General features: G+C 40.6%; 1 protein-coding gene across 2 annotated transcripts in view; it reads right to left on the reverse strand.

Moving 5' to 3' along the window:
• The window catches only part of LOC129696315 (chloride channel protein C-like), an 84,154-nt gene extending 63,748 nt beyond the window's left edge, over positions 1-20,406 (reverse strand). Inside the window, exons 1-5 of one of the 2 annotated variants that reach the window (XM_055634105.1) lie at positions 19,881-19,976; positions 14,423-14,470; positions 12,047-12,176; positions 11,515-11,595; positions 9,004-9,179 (exon numbers count right to left, since the gene is read on the reverse strand). In XM_055634105.1, coding sequence (XP_055490080.1) covers positions 9,004-9,179; positions 11,515-11,595; positions 12,047-12,154 — 365 coding nt within the window. In that variant the 5' untranslated portion in view covers positions 12,155-12,176; positions 14,423-14,470; positions 19,881-19,976. Of the gene's footprint in view, positions 1-9,003; positions 9,180-11,514; positions 11,596-12,046; positions 12,177-14,422; positions 14,471-19,880 lie in introns of both variants that reach the window. The other variant, XM_055634104.1, reaches the window with a different exon arrangement.

Below are 20,406 nucleotides of genomic sequence, written 5' to 3' on the forward strand. Positions count from 1 at the left end.
GGGGTTCCCTGAAGGTGCTCCAGTTTTCTCTCATATCCCAAGGGAGCAATAGTTGTTAATTAGCTGTTTAAGTGTAAGTGTCTGTTGGGAATATCGGGTGGGTATTGTTAATGAGTAAGTGTGAGAGAATAGAGAACAGAGATATAAATGGATGTCATGGTGGCTCAGTGGTAGAGTTGTTTAATCAAAAATGTTTTATTATTAATGTTTAATGTTTTATGTGTCATTCCTAACTGTCACTGTATGTCATGTTGTCACTTGCGGGTGGAGCACTAGGGAAAATTCCTTGTATGTGAATACTTGGTCAATAAACGTATTCATTCATTCATTTCGGCGCCAGAGACCCCGGTTTGACCCTGACCACGGGTGCTGCCTGTATGGAGTTTGTACGTTCTCCCTGTGACCACGTGGGTTTTCTCTGTGTGCTCCGGTTTCCTCCCACACTCGAAAGACATACGGGATTGTAGGTTAATTGGCTTTATTAAAATTGTAAATTGTCCCTAGTGTGTAGGATAGTGTTAGTGTGCAGGGATCACTGGTCGGCGTGGACTCAGAGGGCCGAAAGGTCTGTTTCTGCGATGTATCTCTAAACTAAACTATAACTAAACTTTACCTCCCCCCTCGACTCTATCCAAGGACCCAAACAGTCTTTCCAGGTGAGGCAGAGGTTCACTTGCACCTCCTCCAACCTCATCTACTGCATCCGCTGTTCCAGGTGTCAACTTCTCTACATCGGCGAGATCAAGCGCAGGCTCAGCGATCGTTTCGCTAAACACCTCCACTCAGTCTTAACCAAACTGATCTCCCTGTGGCCCAGCACTTCAACTCCCCCTCCCATTCCCAATCTGACCTTTCTGTCCCAGGCCTCCTCCATTGTCAGAGTGAGGCCCAGCACAAATTGGGGTAATAGCACCTCAAATTTTGCTTGGGTAGTTTATACCCCAGCAGAGGAGGGGAGGGGGGGGGGGGGGGGGGGGGGGGGAGAGGAGGAGGGGGAGCCGGGCTGGCTGTGGGGCCCACGGCGAGCAGGTGGCGAGACCCGAGGGAGGCCACGGGCGAGCGCTCGCGATCGAAGGATGGTCAAAAGACTCAGAGGGCCAGCCATTCGTGGCTTCCGCGAGGGGAAGCTCACCCACCCGCCTGACAGATGATCGTGCGGGGAAGGAAAGAGGAGGTCATCCCCCGTGACGGCCAGAGATCGCCAGGTGGGATCGGGATCACCAGCTAGGAAAAGGCGTCACGATTCCCCAAGTCCCTGTTATCGACGGAGGAATCGCAGGTCTCCATAGACGGGCTCTCCCAGAGGGAGTAATGGCCGCCACGGCCACCTTCCCATCGTGCTGCCTTGCACCCTCGCCCACGCTGCAATAACGACCGTCGCCGCCATGTTCTAGAACTTCAAGGAGCACGCAGCATGACCTGAGCAGCAGTTTAAAATTGCTAAGTGACAAATGTAAAGAAGTGAAAGTTAAGAAGTCAAGAATTACAGAAGACAGAACAGGGGCGACGTCACTCGCAGCGTGAGCAGAGGCAGGCAGTCCGATCCACCGTGACGTCATCAGCGAGACCATCTCAAGTTATTTGAGATTTGTGAACATTTTCATAAATAACGAGAAATAAAGTAGGTATGTTACAAAACCTACCTGAATCGTCATTGGGAATCTGCCCAAAGCCATGTCCGCGATTTTGACGCTGTTTGGAGGGGGCGGGTTTAAAACGCGATTTTTACTAGGCTGTTCCAATCGCAGATGTTCAGCCTAGTAAATCATTAACGAAAAATCGCTGCAAGACCCGGTCGCAAAAGGTATTATTAGTTTTATGGGCCTCGAATAATAGTTATAATAATTTTAAAATCACTTTCCCACTCCGCAACCTCTCGCAGCCCCAGGGTTTTATAAAGCAAACAATTAAAGGTATGTACCTTATTTTTACATTAAATGGGGCATGTATATAACCCTGTTTATAAAGTTTTCTATAGCGAGTAGTTCATTTTGGGCTTTTTATATCCCGCAGTATTTTTCTCGGCATTTGAGGCACAAATCCAGCGCGATGTGAACGTTCTAAACCAGCGCGTTCACAGGAACCCACTAGAAAGCCGATTTAAATGGGCATTTATTTACAGCAATTGAACACTAAATTCCTTCCATTTGGCCTATAAATTAATGTAAATTAGATATAAAAATCATGTTATATTGTGAATTATTTGTGAATAATCTTTGGACACTTAGGCTATTTAAGAAATGGATAGATGTTTATATCTAGTAATTGAATTTTGATTAAACATGATTTTCTCTTTTTAGTATTTACTATTTTGTTTTAGCGTTTAACTTTATAATCTCTACCTTTTTTTCTAAAATTGAAAAAATTGAGGAAAAAACAACGTGTACAGAGTTGCTTATTGGTTGCAGTCTGAGGAGTATGATGATGCTACTGATTATGATATGCCAATGTACCAGCTAGCAGCTGATCTTCTCCATAAAGACTTGGTCTTTTGCTAGAAATTGTAATTTATTTACCTATCCATAACTGACTTACAGCATATTATACAATAATATTAAAGTTCTGATCTTGAGAATATCACATTTTTGAATTTTCAAGGCAGTCTGGTTGTTTATTACCATTTCTGTCACATCGGTCAATTTTGTAATTAGCTACAATTAGGTAATTAGCTAATTATATGCTTTAATTTCATGTCATCCAAGTAAGATTGTTTTATATTTTTTCTGAAAGCTTCAATCTATGATAGGTGAAAATTTCATTCAGTTCTCTTAATTCTTAAGAAAGTTACGGGCTTTTGACTATCCAAGATCACAGCTTTTTTGTAATGTCCATTGAAAATCAATAGGGAACAAGATGCTAATTTCCGAGTATGAAAATGGCCATAACCTTTTTAATACTTGAGATATGAAAGTGAATTTGGTGTCAAATTAAACTTGTTGTTATGCTTTATCTGATTGGGATAAATTGCAGACTTGATTTTTAAAATCTCAAAATTTTGTAACATTGCTAAATAAAGCATGTAATTTTCAGAGAAGGCGATTTTTGACATCATGCCGTAAATCTCTATCGGAATATGTAAAAATGTCAACGTTAGCGCGTCGTGTTTTCGAGGAGATGTGAAACGCACACGAACATCACACACACACACAAATACACACACATCCAAGATCAGAGTTTTATAAGTATAGAGATATAACATTGTTAAGGCCATTGCACCATGCAGGGCTCTATCTTTAAAGAGCCACCCTCAAAACATGATCTACATATTCTCTTTAAGATTAAATTAGATTGAATTTGTGTACATATTTCTATCACCACAAATCTCTAAAAATAATCTTCTAATTATAGTCACAAACTATTCACTCTTATATTTTACTCTCAGGACTAACTTCTAACCTGAACACAAAGTGCTGGAGTAAATCAATGGGTAAGGCAGCATCTTTGGAGAACATGGATAGGTGACGTTTTGGGTCAGAACCCTTCTTCATTCTGAATGTGGTGGGGGGAGTGGAAAGCTGGAAAAGAGGAGGGGCAGAAAAAGGCCAGTCAGGTGATAGGTGGATACAGGTGAAGGGGGGGCTTGATACGCAGAAGTTTGGACAAAGGTCAGCAAAGAATAGACAAGACGTGTGAGATTTGGATAGTCGAGGTTAAAACTGCAAAGCCAGGAAGGAATGAAAGTGAAAGAGGAGCGGAAGGGGAAAAATGCGTGCGTGTCCAGGTCATAAGGAATAGGAGTAGAGTTAGGCCATTCAGCCCATCAAGTGTACTCCGCCATTCATTCATGACTGATCTAGCCCTGCCTTCTCCCCATAACCTCTGACACTTAACTAATCAAGAATCCAGGATGGGGTTCAGTTCAGTTCAGTTTAGAGATACAGCGTGGAAACAGGCCCTTCGGCCCACCGGGTCCGCACGGACCAGCAATCCCCGCACTCCAACACTATCCTACACCCACTAGGGACAATTTATACATTCATCAAGCCAATTAACCTACAAACCTGTACATCTTTGGAGTGCAGTAGGAAACCGAAGATCTCGGAGAAAACTCATGCAGATCAGACTCACGCAGAATGTACAAACTCCGTACAGACAGCACCCATGGTCAGGATCAAACCTGGGTCTCCGGCGCTGCATTCGTTGTAAGGCAGCAACTCTACCGCTGTGCCACCATGACCGTGACCATTGAACCTGTGACACGGTGGCGCAGTTGTAGAGCTGCTGCCTTACAGCGCCAGAGACCCGGGAGCAATCCTGACTATGGGTGCTGTTGGTATGGAGTTTGTACATTCTCCTGTGACCGGGTGGAATTTCTCCGGGTGTAGTAGTATGTAGGATAATGTTATTTTATGGGGTGATCACCAGTCGGCAAGTGAGCCGAAGGGCCTGTTTACGTGCTGTATCTCTAAAGTCTAAGACCTCCTATAGTAATGCTGTTACCCCCACAATAGCTGCGGATTGATTGGGGAAAAAATGCTTTCTTGCTGCAGTGGCCATAATGGGCAACTGCAACTGGTTCTAGGTCTGGAAGGTCCAAAGATCAATGACACTAGACTAAGTAGACAACAGCATAGGGCAGTTAGCTGTGAGGCACAAGCCAGAGAATCAATGCCAGGTGGACAAATACTAGTAGAAACAATGAGCTGCAGGTGCCGATTAAAAAAAAAAACACAAAGTGCTGGATTAACTCAGCAGGTCAGGTAGCGTCTGTGGAGGTCATGGATAGGTGACATTTCAGATCAGAACCTCATATGACCCTCATCCTAATGTCCTGGGAAAGGGCAGTATGTACTGATTTAACAATGTCACTCTCTCCTGGCCATACCATCCAAAAGGTTGTATGTTTGGTGTAACACAGATCATACCAGTGCTTCCAGATGTGCACCAATACACATCATTAACTCTTACAAGGCAGCTGTCTGTTAATGAGTGCTCCCTGTTGCCATGTCCCGAATAGGGAATAATGGTCTGATATTGCAGGAAGTCCATGGTTCTTGTCTTTTGAATGCGATCAGGCCGACTGGACAACATGCAAGGCATTTGAACGAATAAATGAATACTTTCAAAATATATCCTCCATATCTTTCACTATCATCATCTTCATCCTTATCCAGGCACGCTGGGCCAAAACTGATGTACTTCGGGGAACTACCCCCACTGTTAGTATCAAGTGCCTTTGCATGTGAAATGCAATGAGTTCCAAAGAGATCATATTTAATTATTTGAAGAAATAACTGGGAAATTGAATAAAGAAAATGCAACATACCTCACCTCAAACATTACATTTTTTAATCTACACTTTTTACATAACTGTATTGCAAAAATGCTACTCTGCCTCTGGTATTTTTCTCTTTGCACTACCTGTTGTAATTGTTATGGCTTGATTATACTCTTGTACAACATTACCTAGATTTTCAGAAGGCCTTCGATAAGGTGCTAGGGAAGATGAGAGCCCACGGTATTAAAGAAAACTAGACCAAGTGCAGACCCGTTGGGTCTGCTCCCAATGGTGTGATCCCCCAACCCAATATTCCACCATGCACCCGTCTCCTCCATTGGAACTGAGCCCGTTTCCAAGTGTAAGATTGCAGCCCTCCCCTGCCTGCTGCAGCAGTGAAAAGTTCAGTGTTCCTCTCTTGCAACTTTGTTTCGAAGTGTGTTGGAAGCTGACATGTAAATGGAGAAGCCTGTTTATTTATGAAATACTTGGGGGTGGGTGGGGGGGGGGGGGGAGAAGGATTTGATTAAAAACATGTACTTCAACACGACAAAATGAAATGAGGAGCAGATACTTAGAAAGAAAAGCGAAATCTCTACCGGAATGGAAAATATCTCGGAGATTGAGCGTCTGGATTGGGCGTGGCAATGAATCAAAGGAAGAAATGCAGCCGGCAGCCGTACATGCAAATGAATCCATTCCGATTGGACATCTGCGAGCATCGGCCATTCCGATTGGACATCTGCGAGTATCGAGCACGAATCGAAAGGCAGGAAGGGATCCGTACTGCAGGCGGACGGACGGATTTGAGTTTTATATATATACTAGACCAAGTGCAGACCCGTTGGGTCTGCTCCCCCAATGGTGTGATCCCCCAACCCAATATTCCACCATGCACCCGTCTCCTCCAATGGAACTGAAGCTGTTCTCAAAAGTAAGATTCCAGCACTGCCCTGCCTCTTTAAAAAACAAATCCCTGCATGCTGCAGCAGTGAACAGTTCAGTGTTCCTGTCTTGCAACATTGTTTCGAAGTGTGTTGGAAGCTGAGGAAGGAGCAGCCGTCAACGAATCGAAAGGCAGGAAGGGATCCGTACTGCAGGCGGACTGATTTGAGTTTTATATATATATAGATAGATATACCAGCATGGATAGCGGATTGGCTGGATGGCAGCCAATAATTTGTGAACTTGTGAATATCCTATAACTTGTGAACTTGTGAATATGATTGGACTGGATAGCACACAACCAAAGTTTTTCCACTGTATCGCGGTATCCATGACAAATATCAATACCATTGATAATTTATAGTTGATAGATACAGCATGGAAACAGACCCTTCGCCTCACATTGACCATCAATTGCCCGTACACTAGTTCTAATTTATATCACTTTCACATCCTACAAACTAGGGGCAATTTACAGAAGCCAATTAACCTACAAACCTGCACATCTTTGGAATGTGGGAGGAAACCAGAGCACCCGAAGGAAACCCACGTGGTCACAGGGAGAACGTACAAACACCACACAGACAGCATCCATAGTCAGGATTGAACCCGGGTCTTTGGCAATGTGAGGCAGCAGCTCTGCCGCTGTGCTACTGTGTCTATCCTCTTTGGGTTGTGGTATGTAGGGAGTCACAAAATAAATTTGATATGAAACTGTAAAAGTAACCAAGTCATAACAATTTAGTGGAATGTGCCGACACCGTATAAGAAAAGGTTGGAAGACAAAGGCTAAGAATGAAAACAAAATTACAGGCAGGAAGTGTGTTTTGTCCAGCACTGCAAGAGGACTATGTTTATTGACTATAAAAAGATAATCAAAAGTTAGGAATTTGGAATTTACTGATGAGTCCAAAGAGGACATTAGAAAAATTGTGAAATATTGTAAATGACTGCAGGAGGAAGATACCAATCTGGAGAAAGAATAGAGGTGGCTTTTAATGCTCAAACCACATCATTGTCAATTCCACAAAACAAAACACCCTTACAAATGGCACGTCTTAACCATTGAAAATGCCCTGAATTTGAGATAAAGGCCTGATCTGTTAAAGGGTGCTACCCTATCTGGGACACTGTTCAGGAGATTGCTTTTTCAATCTTCCTCACCTTATCATTGTGATCAACTTCTCCTACCAGGCTCTCCTGGAATGAGATCAAGGACTCAGATTTTGCTTTGAACCCTCCTTGAGCTTCTCATCAGCCTCCCTCCAATCTAGTTCACAGGTAACTATGTCATTGTTCTTTTTATACAGGGGTTGCTTAATAAATTTGATGTATCTGTTTCAGGGTCAACTGGTACTTGCTGCAAAATTAGAAGGCATGACAAATGAAATGTCGTGCAATTTCAAAGAAGGTAGCCGTGAATTGTACAGCAGCAACACTAACTTGTGTCACTGTGGAATCAAGTGATTCAAGACTCCATATTATTGCTCAATACACAACAATTCCAATGAACACTTCTGGACTTAAAATTAAACTCCTAAGTTTTTGCAAGTTGTTGACATGGACAATCATTAATTATCTTGATCTGAGCAGACACTGAATCTGTTGCAACTTCACAAGTTGTTACATTTCCTGGGGCCTTCCGAGAGTTCATCTCCTGTAACTTGTTTGGAATTCTGGTGAAAATCTGAGAAAATGGTTTAAAAAAAAGTTATGCTGTATTTCCAGGATGACCACGCTTCTCTGTCAAATTTATTGCAGATAAATGGAGGAAGTCACTAAACATCCAACTCAAGTTTACCTATCTAGTAAAATGTCTCCATTGATCGACAGGGCTTCATATAACCCTGTGTCTGTATCATTCACCATCACACTGGAAAAGCCTCATGCTCTTGGTTTATATCTCAGCTTGCTTATACACGCACAAAGGAGAATATCTGGCATCAACAAACAGTAAAAAAAAATAGGTGTCTTTTACTGTTGTTGGTCAAAACACATGACATGGAAATACCTCACCCGGTCATGCTCATGGTTTTATTGATCCCGTTTATTTGTTTTGAATACATGGTGAAACTGTTATGAACATCAGTTATGGGAAATACATGTTTTTCCTTCTTTTGTGTGTCAAGAAGTTCAAAAACTACTGATGAAGTATAGTATACAAAGTGTGAAATTACCTTCATAATGAACCAAAAGTGTCCTGAGTCCCTCTTTTGCTGAAATGTGAATTCTCATTTTCCCACACTGATCTTCTTTATGACCTATCCTACATTTATGAATTGAATGAAATGTTTTAAATAATATTCTCATTTGCAAATAATTGTATCATGACTTCTTCCTGGACTTGATTCACTGCATATCGACCCTCAAAATAACACTGTAGTTTTCAGAACACATTAGACTATATGTTGGAATAACGTTATGTCTATGAAGATAGACAACCATTGAAGATATGGTATGCGGATGACTCCGAATATTTAGTTATAATTTTTAAAGATTTTATCACTGTGGATGTTTGTCGAGGAAGATCTCGTTATCTGTGACAAAATGCAGTGGACAAAGTAAATAACCTATTCCTATCGGGGAGAATGCTTTGGTGCAAATTGTATCCAAAAACCTGCTTCAACTTCCAATAATTTTTTTCTGTTGATTTTAGAAAATTAATTTGCAAATAATACTTCATTTGTGCAAACAAAAAGAGCATTTGAGGTCTTTGGTGAGTGACATGGACAATCATTAATTATCTTGATCTGAGCAGACACGGAATCTGTTGCAACTTCACAGTTTTCCTGTTTCAACTGAGAAGCATCGTACTTTAATCTTACCAGTAAACACCTTACCCCATATGAATCATTGGTCCTTCTGGCCCACAGAAGAGTCCTGAGGCTACAGCTAACACACAAGACACCAAGGTCCCAATCAACGTTCTAATGTGAAAGATATATTCAACTGAGGCACCATTCAGAAAACCAATCACTTCTGGCAAGCCACTTGGCATTCCTAATGGACAGAGAAACTGGAAACACCAAACAAATAATGTTAATCAGCAAGAATTATAAATCATCTCTCAATCCATCCTACAAATGTGCATTTAGCCAAGTTCTTCATATGGTTTATGAAATATTTTGGGACAGCGGGCTGAAAAAGTTGCCCCTTAGATTCTTATTAAATCGTTCCCCTCTCACCTTAAACTTATGTTCTCTGGTTCTTGATTTATTTACTCTGGGTAAAATACTCTGTGCAAAATACTCTGTGCATTCACACTATCTATTCCCCTCATGATTTTATACATCTCTGTAAGATCACACTTCAGCCTCATGCGCCCAGCTAATAGACTCCTAGCCTGTCCAACCTCCCCCTGTTGCTCAGACCCATGGGTCCTGGCAACATCCCGGTAGGTCTTTCCTGCATTTTTACCAGCTTAACAGCATCCTTCCTATTGCCGGGTGATCAAAACTGAACACAATACTCCAAATCAGGCTTCAACAACATGCTATGCAACTGTTATGCCATCTACTTGTGATGCCGCTTTCAGGGAACTACTGTATGTATCTGTGCTCCTGGATCCCTCTGCTCTACAACACTCTCCACGGCAGCTATTTAATGTGAATGCCCTGTCCTTGGTTTGACTTCCCAAAACACAACATAACGCACTTATCTGCATTAAACTCCATTAGCCATTCTTCTGCTACTTGCCCAGCTGATCAAGATTCTGATGTAATTTTTGATAACCATCTTCACTACTATGATACGACCCACTTTAGTGTCATCTGCAAACTTAATAATCATGCCTTGTACATTCTCATTCAAATTGCTGATATAAGGTCAGACTGGATAGGCTAGTTTTATTTTTCCTGATGCAGAAAAGACAGAACGGTAAACTTATAACTTTAATAAAATTATGAGGCAGATAGCTATTGTAGATGGGAATAATATTTTTTCTATGATGGTGGCGCAAAAGATGAGCGGGCATAGATTTAAGGTGAGAGGAAGGAGTCTTTGAGGGGAATATTTGGAGTCTGCACTGAGCTGCCTGAGGAGATAGTTATAAAGCATCTAGAGAAACACTTGAATTGCCAAGGTCTAGAAGATAACAAAATGGCGGCAAATGGGATTAGTGTAGATTAGTGTACTATAGAGGCATAGACATAGTGGGTCGAAGAGTCTGTTTCTACGCTCATTGACTCTGTGATACTCTGGCTCTGTGAATAAATTAGTCCAGTGTGGAATGCTGTTGAAAGGTTTACACACAAAAACAATCACCAATACGAGGTTCAAGAAACTGCAGATGCTGGAATCTTGAGCTAAAATCAAAGTGCTGGAGTAACTCAACAAGTCAAGGCAGCATCTGTGGAGGGAATGGATAGGCAATGTTTTTGATCAGGATTCTTCTTCAGACTAATTCTGAATAAGAGACTTGTTCAATTCTTGACAGGACCTCACTTTATTTTGCACAGCCTTTAATGAAGGTTGTCAGCCCATAGAACCGCATTTCTCCAGATGGAATCACAGCAACAACTGCATTTTGATAACCGAGGATGATACAGGCTGCAAGGGTTGGAGATGGTTCCCACTTTCAGTCAGGAAGCTGTTGGGAGGTCCTGCAAGGAACAGGCCAATTGGGAGGTTTACTGTTGTATCCTGCAAGGAGTAAGAATGTCCACTTATGGAGCAACATGGCAAGACATTTGTGTATGGAGGAACTGCAAATGCTGGTTAAACCGCAGACACAAAAAGCTGGAACTCAGCATCTCTGGAGAAAAGGAATAGCTAACGTTTCAGGTCGCAACCCTTCATGAGACTGAGAGACAGGGGAAAGGGAAATGAGAGATATAGACAGTACTTAGGACAAATGGATGGGAGATATGCAAATAAGCAATAATAATCAAGGACATGTAGAGCTCATAATGGTCCATTGTTGGCTGTGGGATAGGTGATAATGAGTTAAACAGACTCGTGATTTATTGTACAGTTATACAGATTTCATGATCTCACGAGACATCAGCCTGAACGGCAGAAAATTCTGAAGTAATACTCAGATCAGGCAGTATGTGCAGAGACGTAAACATTTAACATTCCAAGTTATTTAACAAGGCAAAATAATTTGCCCAAAAGCCCAAGAGCCAAGTCAAATACATAAATGTTTCTTTGAGTGCTTATTTCAGTGAACAAGCTGCCGTCAGCTATCTTTCTCCTTCACCTGACCTAAATGTCTCCAACCCCACTCCCTTCCTTTGATATCCCATAACTAGAGATCACATTAACAAAATCATTGGACATTAAATGTCAATAATATTTCAATAGTTAACATAAGGACCAGTGTGAAAAGTTTACGTTACAGGGAAGCTTACCAGCACCACGCCAGATGATAATGCGACCATTATCACTCCAATTCCAACTACATAGATCCAAGTGAGGAAATATTGACTGTTCTATATAAAAAAATTTGAAAAAAATAATTTGAAGTTAGAGAAGGTTCAATATGATATTTATTTTGTAAATTATTTTTGAGGAGAGGGCTGGCACATTCAGTCAATGCAGCATCAAACACAGTGATTTTCTGATAACTCCCTACTGTGACTTACCATGGTACTGATCAGTCAATTTCTAGTGAGGAGAAATTATAACAGAACGTGCACCAAGAAATGCACAGGAAGAGCTAAGTAAAGTTCACACCAGCCTTATATGTAAGACATATCAATGCTGTACCATTGATAAAATAATAATAATGAACAATGAGTTAATTTAACAAGAAAATTAGAAACAGGAGAAACTGTGTCATTTCGGTTTTCGGAGTTGTATGATAAAACCTATTACAATTCAGCAAAATGAAAAGAAAATGTAATCTCAATTCACATACGATCGTTTTTTATTGTTCCTTACCTGGATGTAATGTAGAACAAGCATCCATTTCAATGTAATAATTGTGTCAATGGCCTGGTTTACAAAAAAACCCAGGATTCCAACTGCTATTCCAATCAAGCCCATCATAAACCATTGGTCCCAGTCTGACCTGGAACAGAAGAAGAAGGAGTGATCTTCTAAGTAACTCAAATAGGCACATGGGAATGTTAGACCATCCGCTTCACCATGTTGGTTGAAGAGACTCAAGTGTCTACGTATTGAAGACAGAACAAAGAAATTCCACTTGCTGCAGCATAACAGGTCTGTAAACACACTCATGCATAAACTAAAAACAATAAATTAAAAACAATTAAAAACAATATTAATGCAAAAAGCTCAAAGTCCTAGTGCAATCCTGACAGTTGGTAGTTTAGTTGGTGTTTGTAATATTCAAAAGCCTGATGGCTGTTGGGAATAATTTGTTCCTGAACCTGGAAGTCACAGTTTTCCAACATATAGCTTCTTCCTGATGGCAAGAGAGAAATGAGAGCTTGGTCAGGGTAATGAGGGTCCTTGATGATGCCTGCTGTTTTTTTGAGGAGGCACCTCCTGTAGGTCCCTTCGATAATGGACAGGTCAGTACCCACAATGCAATATCCACCACTTTTTGTAATCTCCTTCGTTCTTGGGTGTTCGAGATATCAAATCATGATGCAACAGTCAATATGCTCTCTACTGAAAACCTGTAGAAGTTCAATGGAATATTCGTCGACATACTGAATCTCCTCAATCTTCCAAGGAAGGAGATACGTTGATGGGCTTTCTTTACAAATACATCAATGTGCGGGTCCCAGAACAGATCTTCTGAGATATGCATGCCTAGGAACTTGAAGTTGCTGATTCTCTCCACCACTGACCCATTGATGAAGATAGGTTCATAGATTCTCGATCTCCCACTTCTAAAGTCAACAATCAGCACCTTGGTCTTACGACATTGAGACCAAGGTTGTTGTTCTGGCACAATTCAATCAGATAATCAATCTCCCTCCTATACTCTGACTTATTGTTACATGCAATTCGTCCAACAATAGTAATGTAGTTAACAAATTTAAAGATGGAATTGGAACTGTGTCAATGGTACTTTAGTGTTGAGGGCAGTAACTCTCACCTTGCTCTTGGTTAGAGCTGCGGATAGTTTGCATTTCGTTCTCTCTGTACTGTACACTGACAATGACAATTAAAATTGAATCTGAATCTGATCTGAATAGTGCCAGAATATAAATTTACAGCATCAGGTCAAGGAAGTTTTGGAGCAAATAATCTTAACTGTGCCCTGTGTTCTAAGTCACATTCGATATCAATAAAATTTGGTAAAGATTAGCATTTATAACCACTGGAGGAAACAAGGTGATTATCCACATGACAGAAGAAAATCACAAATGCCTTTATCCTGTTTTTGAACTCATCATTAAGGAATGAGAAGTTAATGGATCATCCTCCTTTATTAATTGTCCATTAACATTCACAGGTGGATGTGGCAGGTCTGAAGAACTTTGATCACGGAAGGATCACTTTGGTCTCTCCACAGGATCCAGCTTCTCCAATTAGAATGCATCTCTTCTAATGTCACAATGTTTTTAGACACAGTTCCTGGCATTTTCCACACTCTCAATTGAAGCAAGGCTGGGCCCTTACATTGTTGGTAATAGTGTAGTGAAGGGTATAGATTGTGCTGGATTAAAAATCTACTCTGCTCATGAATGCCTGGTATTGAGCTGCTAATATCGGGACTGCTCCGTGGAGAGGTCCCAGCTTCTAATTTCTGTTTTTGGAAACTCAAGGTTACCCCTTCTTCAGTTTTTGGACCATATAGAATAATGTAAGAATGGAAAATATTGTGAGCAAAAATTCAACTATCTGTGCTCACTGCTGGTACAATGATAACCCTTCTTTTACTGGATCTGCTAATGCCCACTTGCTGTCCAAACTCTTCTCAACCCAAAGTCCCAAGGCCCTCTAGTTTTTGATTTCCCAACTCTTGGAAAAAAGTGTGTCCATTCACTCTATCTAATCCCCTCATAATTTTAGGCACTTCTATCACACATCAATATCATATGATCCAAGGAATAAAGTCCCAGCCTGTCCAACTCTTCCTATAACTCAGTCCCTCCAGTTCTGGCAGCATCCTCATAATTTTTTTTCTGCACTCTTTCCTGCTTAATGGCATCTATCTTATGTGTATGAAGGAACTGCAGATGCTGGTTTAAACCAAAGATAGACACAAAATGCTGGAGTAACTCAGCGGGATGGACAGCATCTCTGGAGAGAAAGAATGGGTGATGTTTCGGGTCTGGTCTGAAGAAAGGTCTCAACCTGAAACGTTATGCACAACTATTTTTTTTAAATGTGTGTTACCTTTGTCACTTTCCATTCAAATATAGAAATGCTGTTTCTGCACCAGATCTAAACCAGTGGAGACTTAGAAGTTAGATCCACAACAACATTTCTGAGAAATAGAAGTAAATTCAGGGAACAACAACTGGAGAACACCTTACGGGTTCACAACTTCCATATCCACACATGAATCTAAACTTGGTCAAACATTTTGAGAAATACAGTAACGGGCATTAAATCTAAAAAATCCTCTTACCAATGTAGCAGAATTTTCAGAGCTGCTTATCTTATGACTTGTCTGTATGAAACCGCTCTACGAGCACAGAAAATATTTGCCAAGCTGGAAAGGGCACAGAGAAGATTTACAAGGATGTTGCCAGGCTAGAGGGTCTGAGCTATAGGGAGAGGTTGAGTAGGCTGGAACTCTATTCCTTGGAGCGCAGAAGAATGAGGGGTGATCTTATTGAGGTGTATAAAATCATGAGAGGAATAGATTAGGTAGAGTAGATGCACAGAGTCTCTTGCCCAGAGTAGGTGAATCGAGGACAGAGGACATAGTTTAAGGTGACGGGGAAAAGATTTAATAGGAATTTGAGGGATAATTTTTTCACACAAAGGGTGGTGGGTGTATGGAACAAACTGCCAGAGGAGTTAGTTGAGGCAGGAACTATCCCAACATTTAAAAAGCAGTTAGACAGGTACATGGATAGGACAGGTTTGGAGGGATATGGACCAAACTCAGGCAGGTGGGACTAGTTAGTAGCTGGGAAATTTTGGCCGGTTTCTATCCATGTACCTGTCCAAGCGTCTATTGAATTCTGTAATTGTAGCTGCTGTTACCACTTGCTCTGGCAGCTCAATCCATATATTCACCACCCTGCGAGTGAAAAGGGTGTCCCTCGGATCCCACGTAAATCTTTCCCCTCTAACCTTAAACCTGTGCTCCCTATTATTCCCCTTAACTTGGGGAAAAGACTGTGGCTGTTTAGCTTATCTATGCCCCACATTATTTTATAATACCTCTATAAGTAGCAATGTTACAAAATGTTGAGATTTTTAAAATCAAGTCTGTAATTTATCCCATCCGATAAAGCATAACAAGAAGTTTAATTTGACACCTAATTCACTTTCATATCTTCAGTATTAAAAATGTTATGGCCATTTTCATACTCGGAAATTAGCATCTTGTTCCCTATTGCTTTTCTATTGACTTAACTCAAAAGCTGTGATCAAGGACAGTCAAAAGCCCATAACTTTCTTAAAAATTAAGAGAACTGAAATAAATTTTCAGTTATTATAGATTGAAGCATTCTGAAACAAATATGAAACAATCCTACTTAGATGACTTGAAATTAAAGCATATAATTAATTAGTTACCTAATTGTAGCTAATTACAAAAGTCAATTACTATATCTAAACGTCTATCAATTTCTTAAGAATAGATTAACATTTTTAAATAGCCTAAGTGTCCAAATAACATTCACACAAGAATTCACAATATAACATGATTTTAAAATCTCATTGTCATGGCCAAATGGAAGGAATTTAATGTTTAATACCTGTAAATTAATGGCCATTTAAATCAGCTTGCGAGTGGGTTTTACTGGAACGGGACCATTTGGAACGTTGAGGTTGTGGTGATTTATACCCCCCTATCGGCATGCCGGTTCGTATGGGGACTAAATCGCCGTTTTGCAACTTAAAATGTGAACTAAAGGCATCTTAAGAAACACTTTTATACATAAAAATGAACGACTTTCTTTTACCTGTCACCTACATGAAATCCGTCCCCGTTGTCAGTGTTTACGGCTTTAGAAGCTGGTTTTAAAATGACTCCAGCGTTGAAATTGTCGGGCGATTTAAAAAAAAAGACACAGAACGGCCGTCGGAACGATTCTTCAGCAAACGCTTGGACTCAGACAAAATATAAACCAGGACAAGGTAAGAGAAAATCGCATTTTAACCCCCCCCCCCCCCCCCCCCCCCTCAAACGCGCCAAAATCGTGCACACGGCCAGTGGCAGAACTGCAGCACTGCTGAAGGTAAGTATTACCTACTATACCTACTATAAGGTCAACCCTCAGCCTTTTATATTTCAGGGAAAAAAGACCCTGCCTATTCAGCCTCTCCTTATATATTCAAGGACTCAAGAACGAGTAACATCTTCTTAATTATTATTTTTGCACCCTTTCTAGTTTAATGCATGTCTTCTTACAGCAGGGTGACAAGAGTTATACACAATATTCCAAATGTGGACTTCCATAACTTGTTCAGCTGTAACATAGAAACATAGAAAATAGGTGCAGAAGTAGGGCATTCGGCCCTTCGAGCCTGCACCGCCATTCAATATGATCATGGCTAATCATCCAACTCAGTATCCTGTACCTGCCTTCTCTCCATACCCACTGATCCCTTTATCCACAAGGGCCACATCTAACTCCCTCTTAAATATAGCCAATGAACTGGCCTCAACTACCTTCGGTGGCAGAGAGTTCCAGAGACTCACCACTCTGTTTGAAAAAAAAATTCTCATCTCGGTCCTAAAGGATTTCCCCTTTATCCTTAAACTGTGACCCCTTTTCCTGGACTTCCCCAACATCGGGAACAATCTTCCTGCATCTAGCCTGTCCAACCCCCTAAGAATTTTGTAAGTTTCTATAAGATCCCACCTCAATCTTCTATATTCTAGTGAGTACAAGCCGAGTCTATCCAGTCTTTCTTCATATGAAAGTCCTGACATCCCAGGAATCAGTCTGGTGAAACTTCTCTGTACTCCCTCTAAGGCAAGAATGTCTTTCCTCAGATTTGGGGCAAGAATGTCTTTCCTCAGATTTGGAGGTTTGGAGATTTGAAGTGGTAACACAAGCAGATAGAGTGGTAAAGAAGGCATGTTATGCTTGTTTTCATAGGTCAGGGCATTGCATATAAGAGTCATGAAGCACGTGGAGGCTTTAAAAACGTATGTAGAATAAATTTACCAGAATCTTGCATGGATTAGGGGCTATTAGCTACAGGGAGTGGTTGGTCAAACTTGGATTATTTACTCTGGAATGCCAGAGGTTGTTGGGAGATCTGGTAGAAATATATAAAATTATGAAAGGTATAGATAGGGTCGACAGTTAGAACATTTTCTCCTTGATAGAAAAAACAAGAAACCAAGAGTGCTTTAAGGTGAGAGGGGCAAAGTTTAAAGGAGATGTAAAGGAGATAAATAATCATCTTCACTGTCATCAGCAAATTTATTAACCACATTCTCATCTAAATCATTAATATAATTAACGAACAATAGTGGGCCCTGTACTGATCTCAATGGCCCATCAATTATTAGACCTCCAGGTTGAAAACATTATTTTACCACTACTCTGTTTCCTGCCTTCAAGCCAATTGTGTATGGTACTTTCTCTTTGTTTCTCTATGCCATGAATGGGATTTGTTTTCCTTTCCCTTCAATCATGTTAACATCTCAGATATATAAAAAAATGGAAAATGATAATGCTGTTGATGGGTATTACAGGACCACAGTGAGAGACAGCTGTACTTAATCCAGCCAAGATTGTAAGAGTATAGAAAGCAAGTGGCAGCTGTTGGGAGTAGGAAATGGGGCCAGTGAGATACACCGAGAGCTAAGAAACAGAAAGTAAAATCAGTTTAATATGTAAAATTTTACAAGCTTTAGCAGCAATTTACTATCTGCAGTGTGAGAGTTTGTAGCTTCAATTATTCCTTCTGTGGGCCTATTAATTTATCAGGACTTTGATTAATTTCTTTATCACGTTGTTTCCATACTAAGTTAACAGCTCTATCTTCTTGATTCATTTAGTGTGTACTTGCAGCACAAATCTCGCAATTGGTCAACAGATATAAGGCCAGCAGAGGCACGGCACAAGTCGCAAGCCATTTGCGACAATTTGTAATGTACAGGCTGAATGTAGCTTAGTACAGCATATGCGTGGTGTTTTTAAGCATAGGCACTCCTGCACAGTGAGAAAACTGCCTAAGATTTATAAGGTAAAAATATTGAAATACTTTCCTGGAAGTTTCAACCTGCCTGATGAACCAGATAGCAAATGATCTTGCAGTCTGATCAACTACCATTCGGGCTTCTCAGATCCCAAGGGCTGAATTTTACCGTTCTTAAAACAATCGGTTTGGGGGCAAAATCAAAGGTTGAAATGCAAAACCTGGAACTTCATCCCACTCTGCCGGAAGGCAAAAATGAAGGGCAGGGCAGTGATTGCTCAAAAGGCTATTTTTGATCATTGAAATATTGTAATGAAACTATGTGCCTTTGTATTAACAGCTGGCAAGCAAAATGAGGCAAAGGGTTTCATCCATTAGGCATGTCCTTTTATAACTCTGTTTGTGGGGCAAGAGGAGATACTACCTGCAGCAACTTCCTAGGTTGGCTAGTATGTCATTTTTGCGCCATCATGTCTGCTTCCCCTTACAATTGCTTCCACCATGATCACCAGAGTTCCATCATTCCTTGACCACGGAAGTCGTCATTAATAGATGATGAGCAGTAATATAATACCTACAACTAACAACCAACCAAATGTTATAATTTGAAAGACATCTAGTTGTGACTGTATTGTAAATGTTATGTCATGCTGTTACTTTCAACTGCCAACCCATATTAATTGTATATATGTAGAGGCAGATGTTGGTTTACAGAAAAGGACACAAAGTGCTGGAATAATTCAGCGGGTCAGGCAGCATCTGGAGAAATAGGTGGCGTTACGGGTCGTAACCCTTCTTCAGACTGTATATGTTTTGTATCGAATTAAAAGCAAAATTATCTTTAAGAACTATTGGCTGCAATTTTATGCTGATGACTTAATTGCAATATTAAATTACATGATGCCATATAACTTCCCAGATCGCCAAATCCCACCGCCTCTCAGTCATCTTCAGTGTGATTGAATATAAAACTTCTGAGCCAATGCCCAAAAAAATATCTTGGATGTAATTTGTGAAATTTCTTCAGCAAATTTGCAAGACAGTCAAATCATGAAATGAAAATCTTGGGACGAAATTATTGTAATTTGCAATTCCTTGTTATTCTTTGGCTATACCTATGAATCTAAGTCAATATACTCGGAATAAATTAAGCCCTGGAAACAGTTGCACCGATTCCCACCAGCTCATTTTCTCAATGCCATTCCATTCTGCTGGGATAAGGGCTCCAAAAAAAGTTTCTTTTGTGCATCAGATTATGCAAGAACCATTCGTGGGCTATTCCATCATGAAGCAAATCCCACAAATCTAATCTCATCCACTGTCAAGATCTGTATACAGCACATGTGTGCATTACACATAGTATTTGTGTTGACTGTGAAAACGCTACCTGTTTCTGTGCTCCTTATCCAAGTAGCTGAAACCAGAGATAACCATTAATTTCTCATTAACCATTAAAAACATTAATTTTTCAACTCTGAAAGGCAAATTATAAATAATGATCAGGAATTGCATCCATTACCTGCAAGGCATTTCTCTCAGCCATTTTGTATAAACTTCACTGTGAGATGGCAAATAATCCAGACTCTCATGTGATGCCAGGCTCTCTCGATCTTTCTTTGTGTACTTCACATTAATTAAATCAGCTCCAGCATTTCTTCTCTGAACATTCAGTTTACCTATCACAGGTCCGATCAAGGGATCTTCCTCAGACTCCCTCCATTTCTTAGTAGGCTTGAACAGAGAAGTCATTTAGCTCCGGTGGCTTTTAAGAGCCTCTGCAACCAGCTTCACAAGTTCAAAATAGGAAGAATCACGGCTAAAGCATTAATGAACACTCAGTGCTCACCTGTATGGAGAGAAAATTATGCTGGGACTAGACTTAGGTTGATTCTTGTAACGAAAAGACCCATCTGGTGAGAGCTTCCACAAACCTGCTATTTCCAGTTTTTGTCAGACAGTGCGTCAACAAAGGCGCAGCCATCCTAATAATAGTACCTGAAAAAGGATCACAATCTTCCTAATTTGCCTCTGGCTCCCTGCATGTA

This window comes from Leucoraja erinacea, chromosome 4 (assembly GCF_028641065.1).
Source record: "Leucoraja erinacea ecotype New England chromosome 4, Leri_hhj_1, whole genome shotgun sequence".
NCBI classification, from domain to species: domain Eukaryota; kingdom Metazoa; phylum Chordata; class Chondrichthyes; order Rajiformes; family Rajidae; genus Leucoraja; species Leucoraja erinaceus.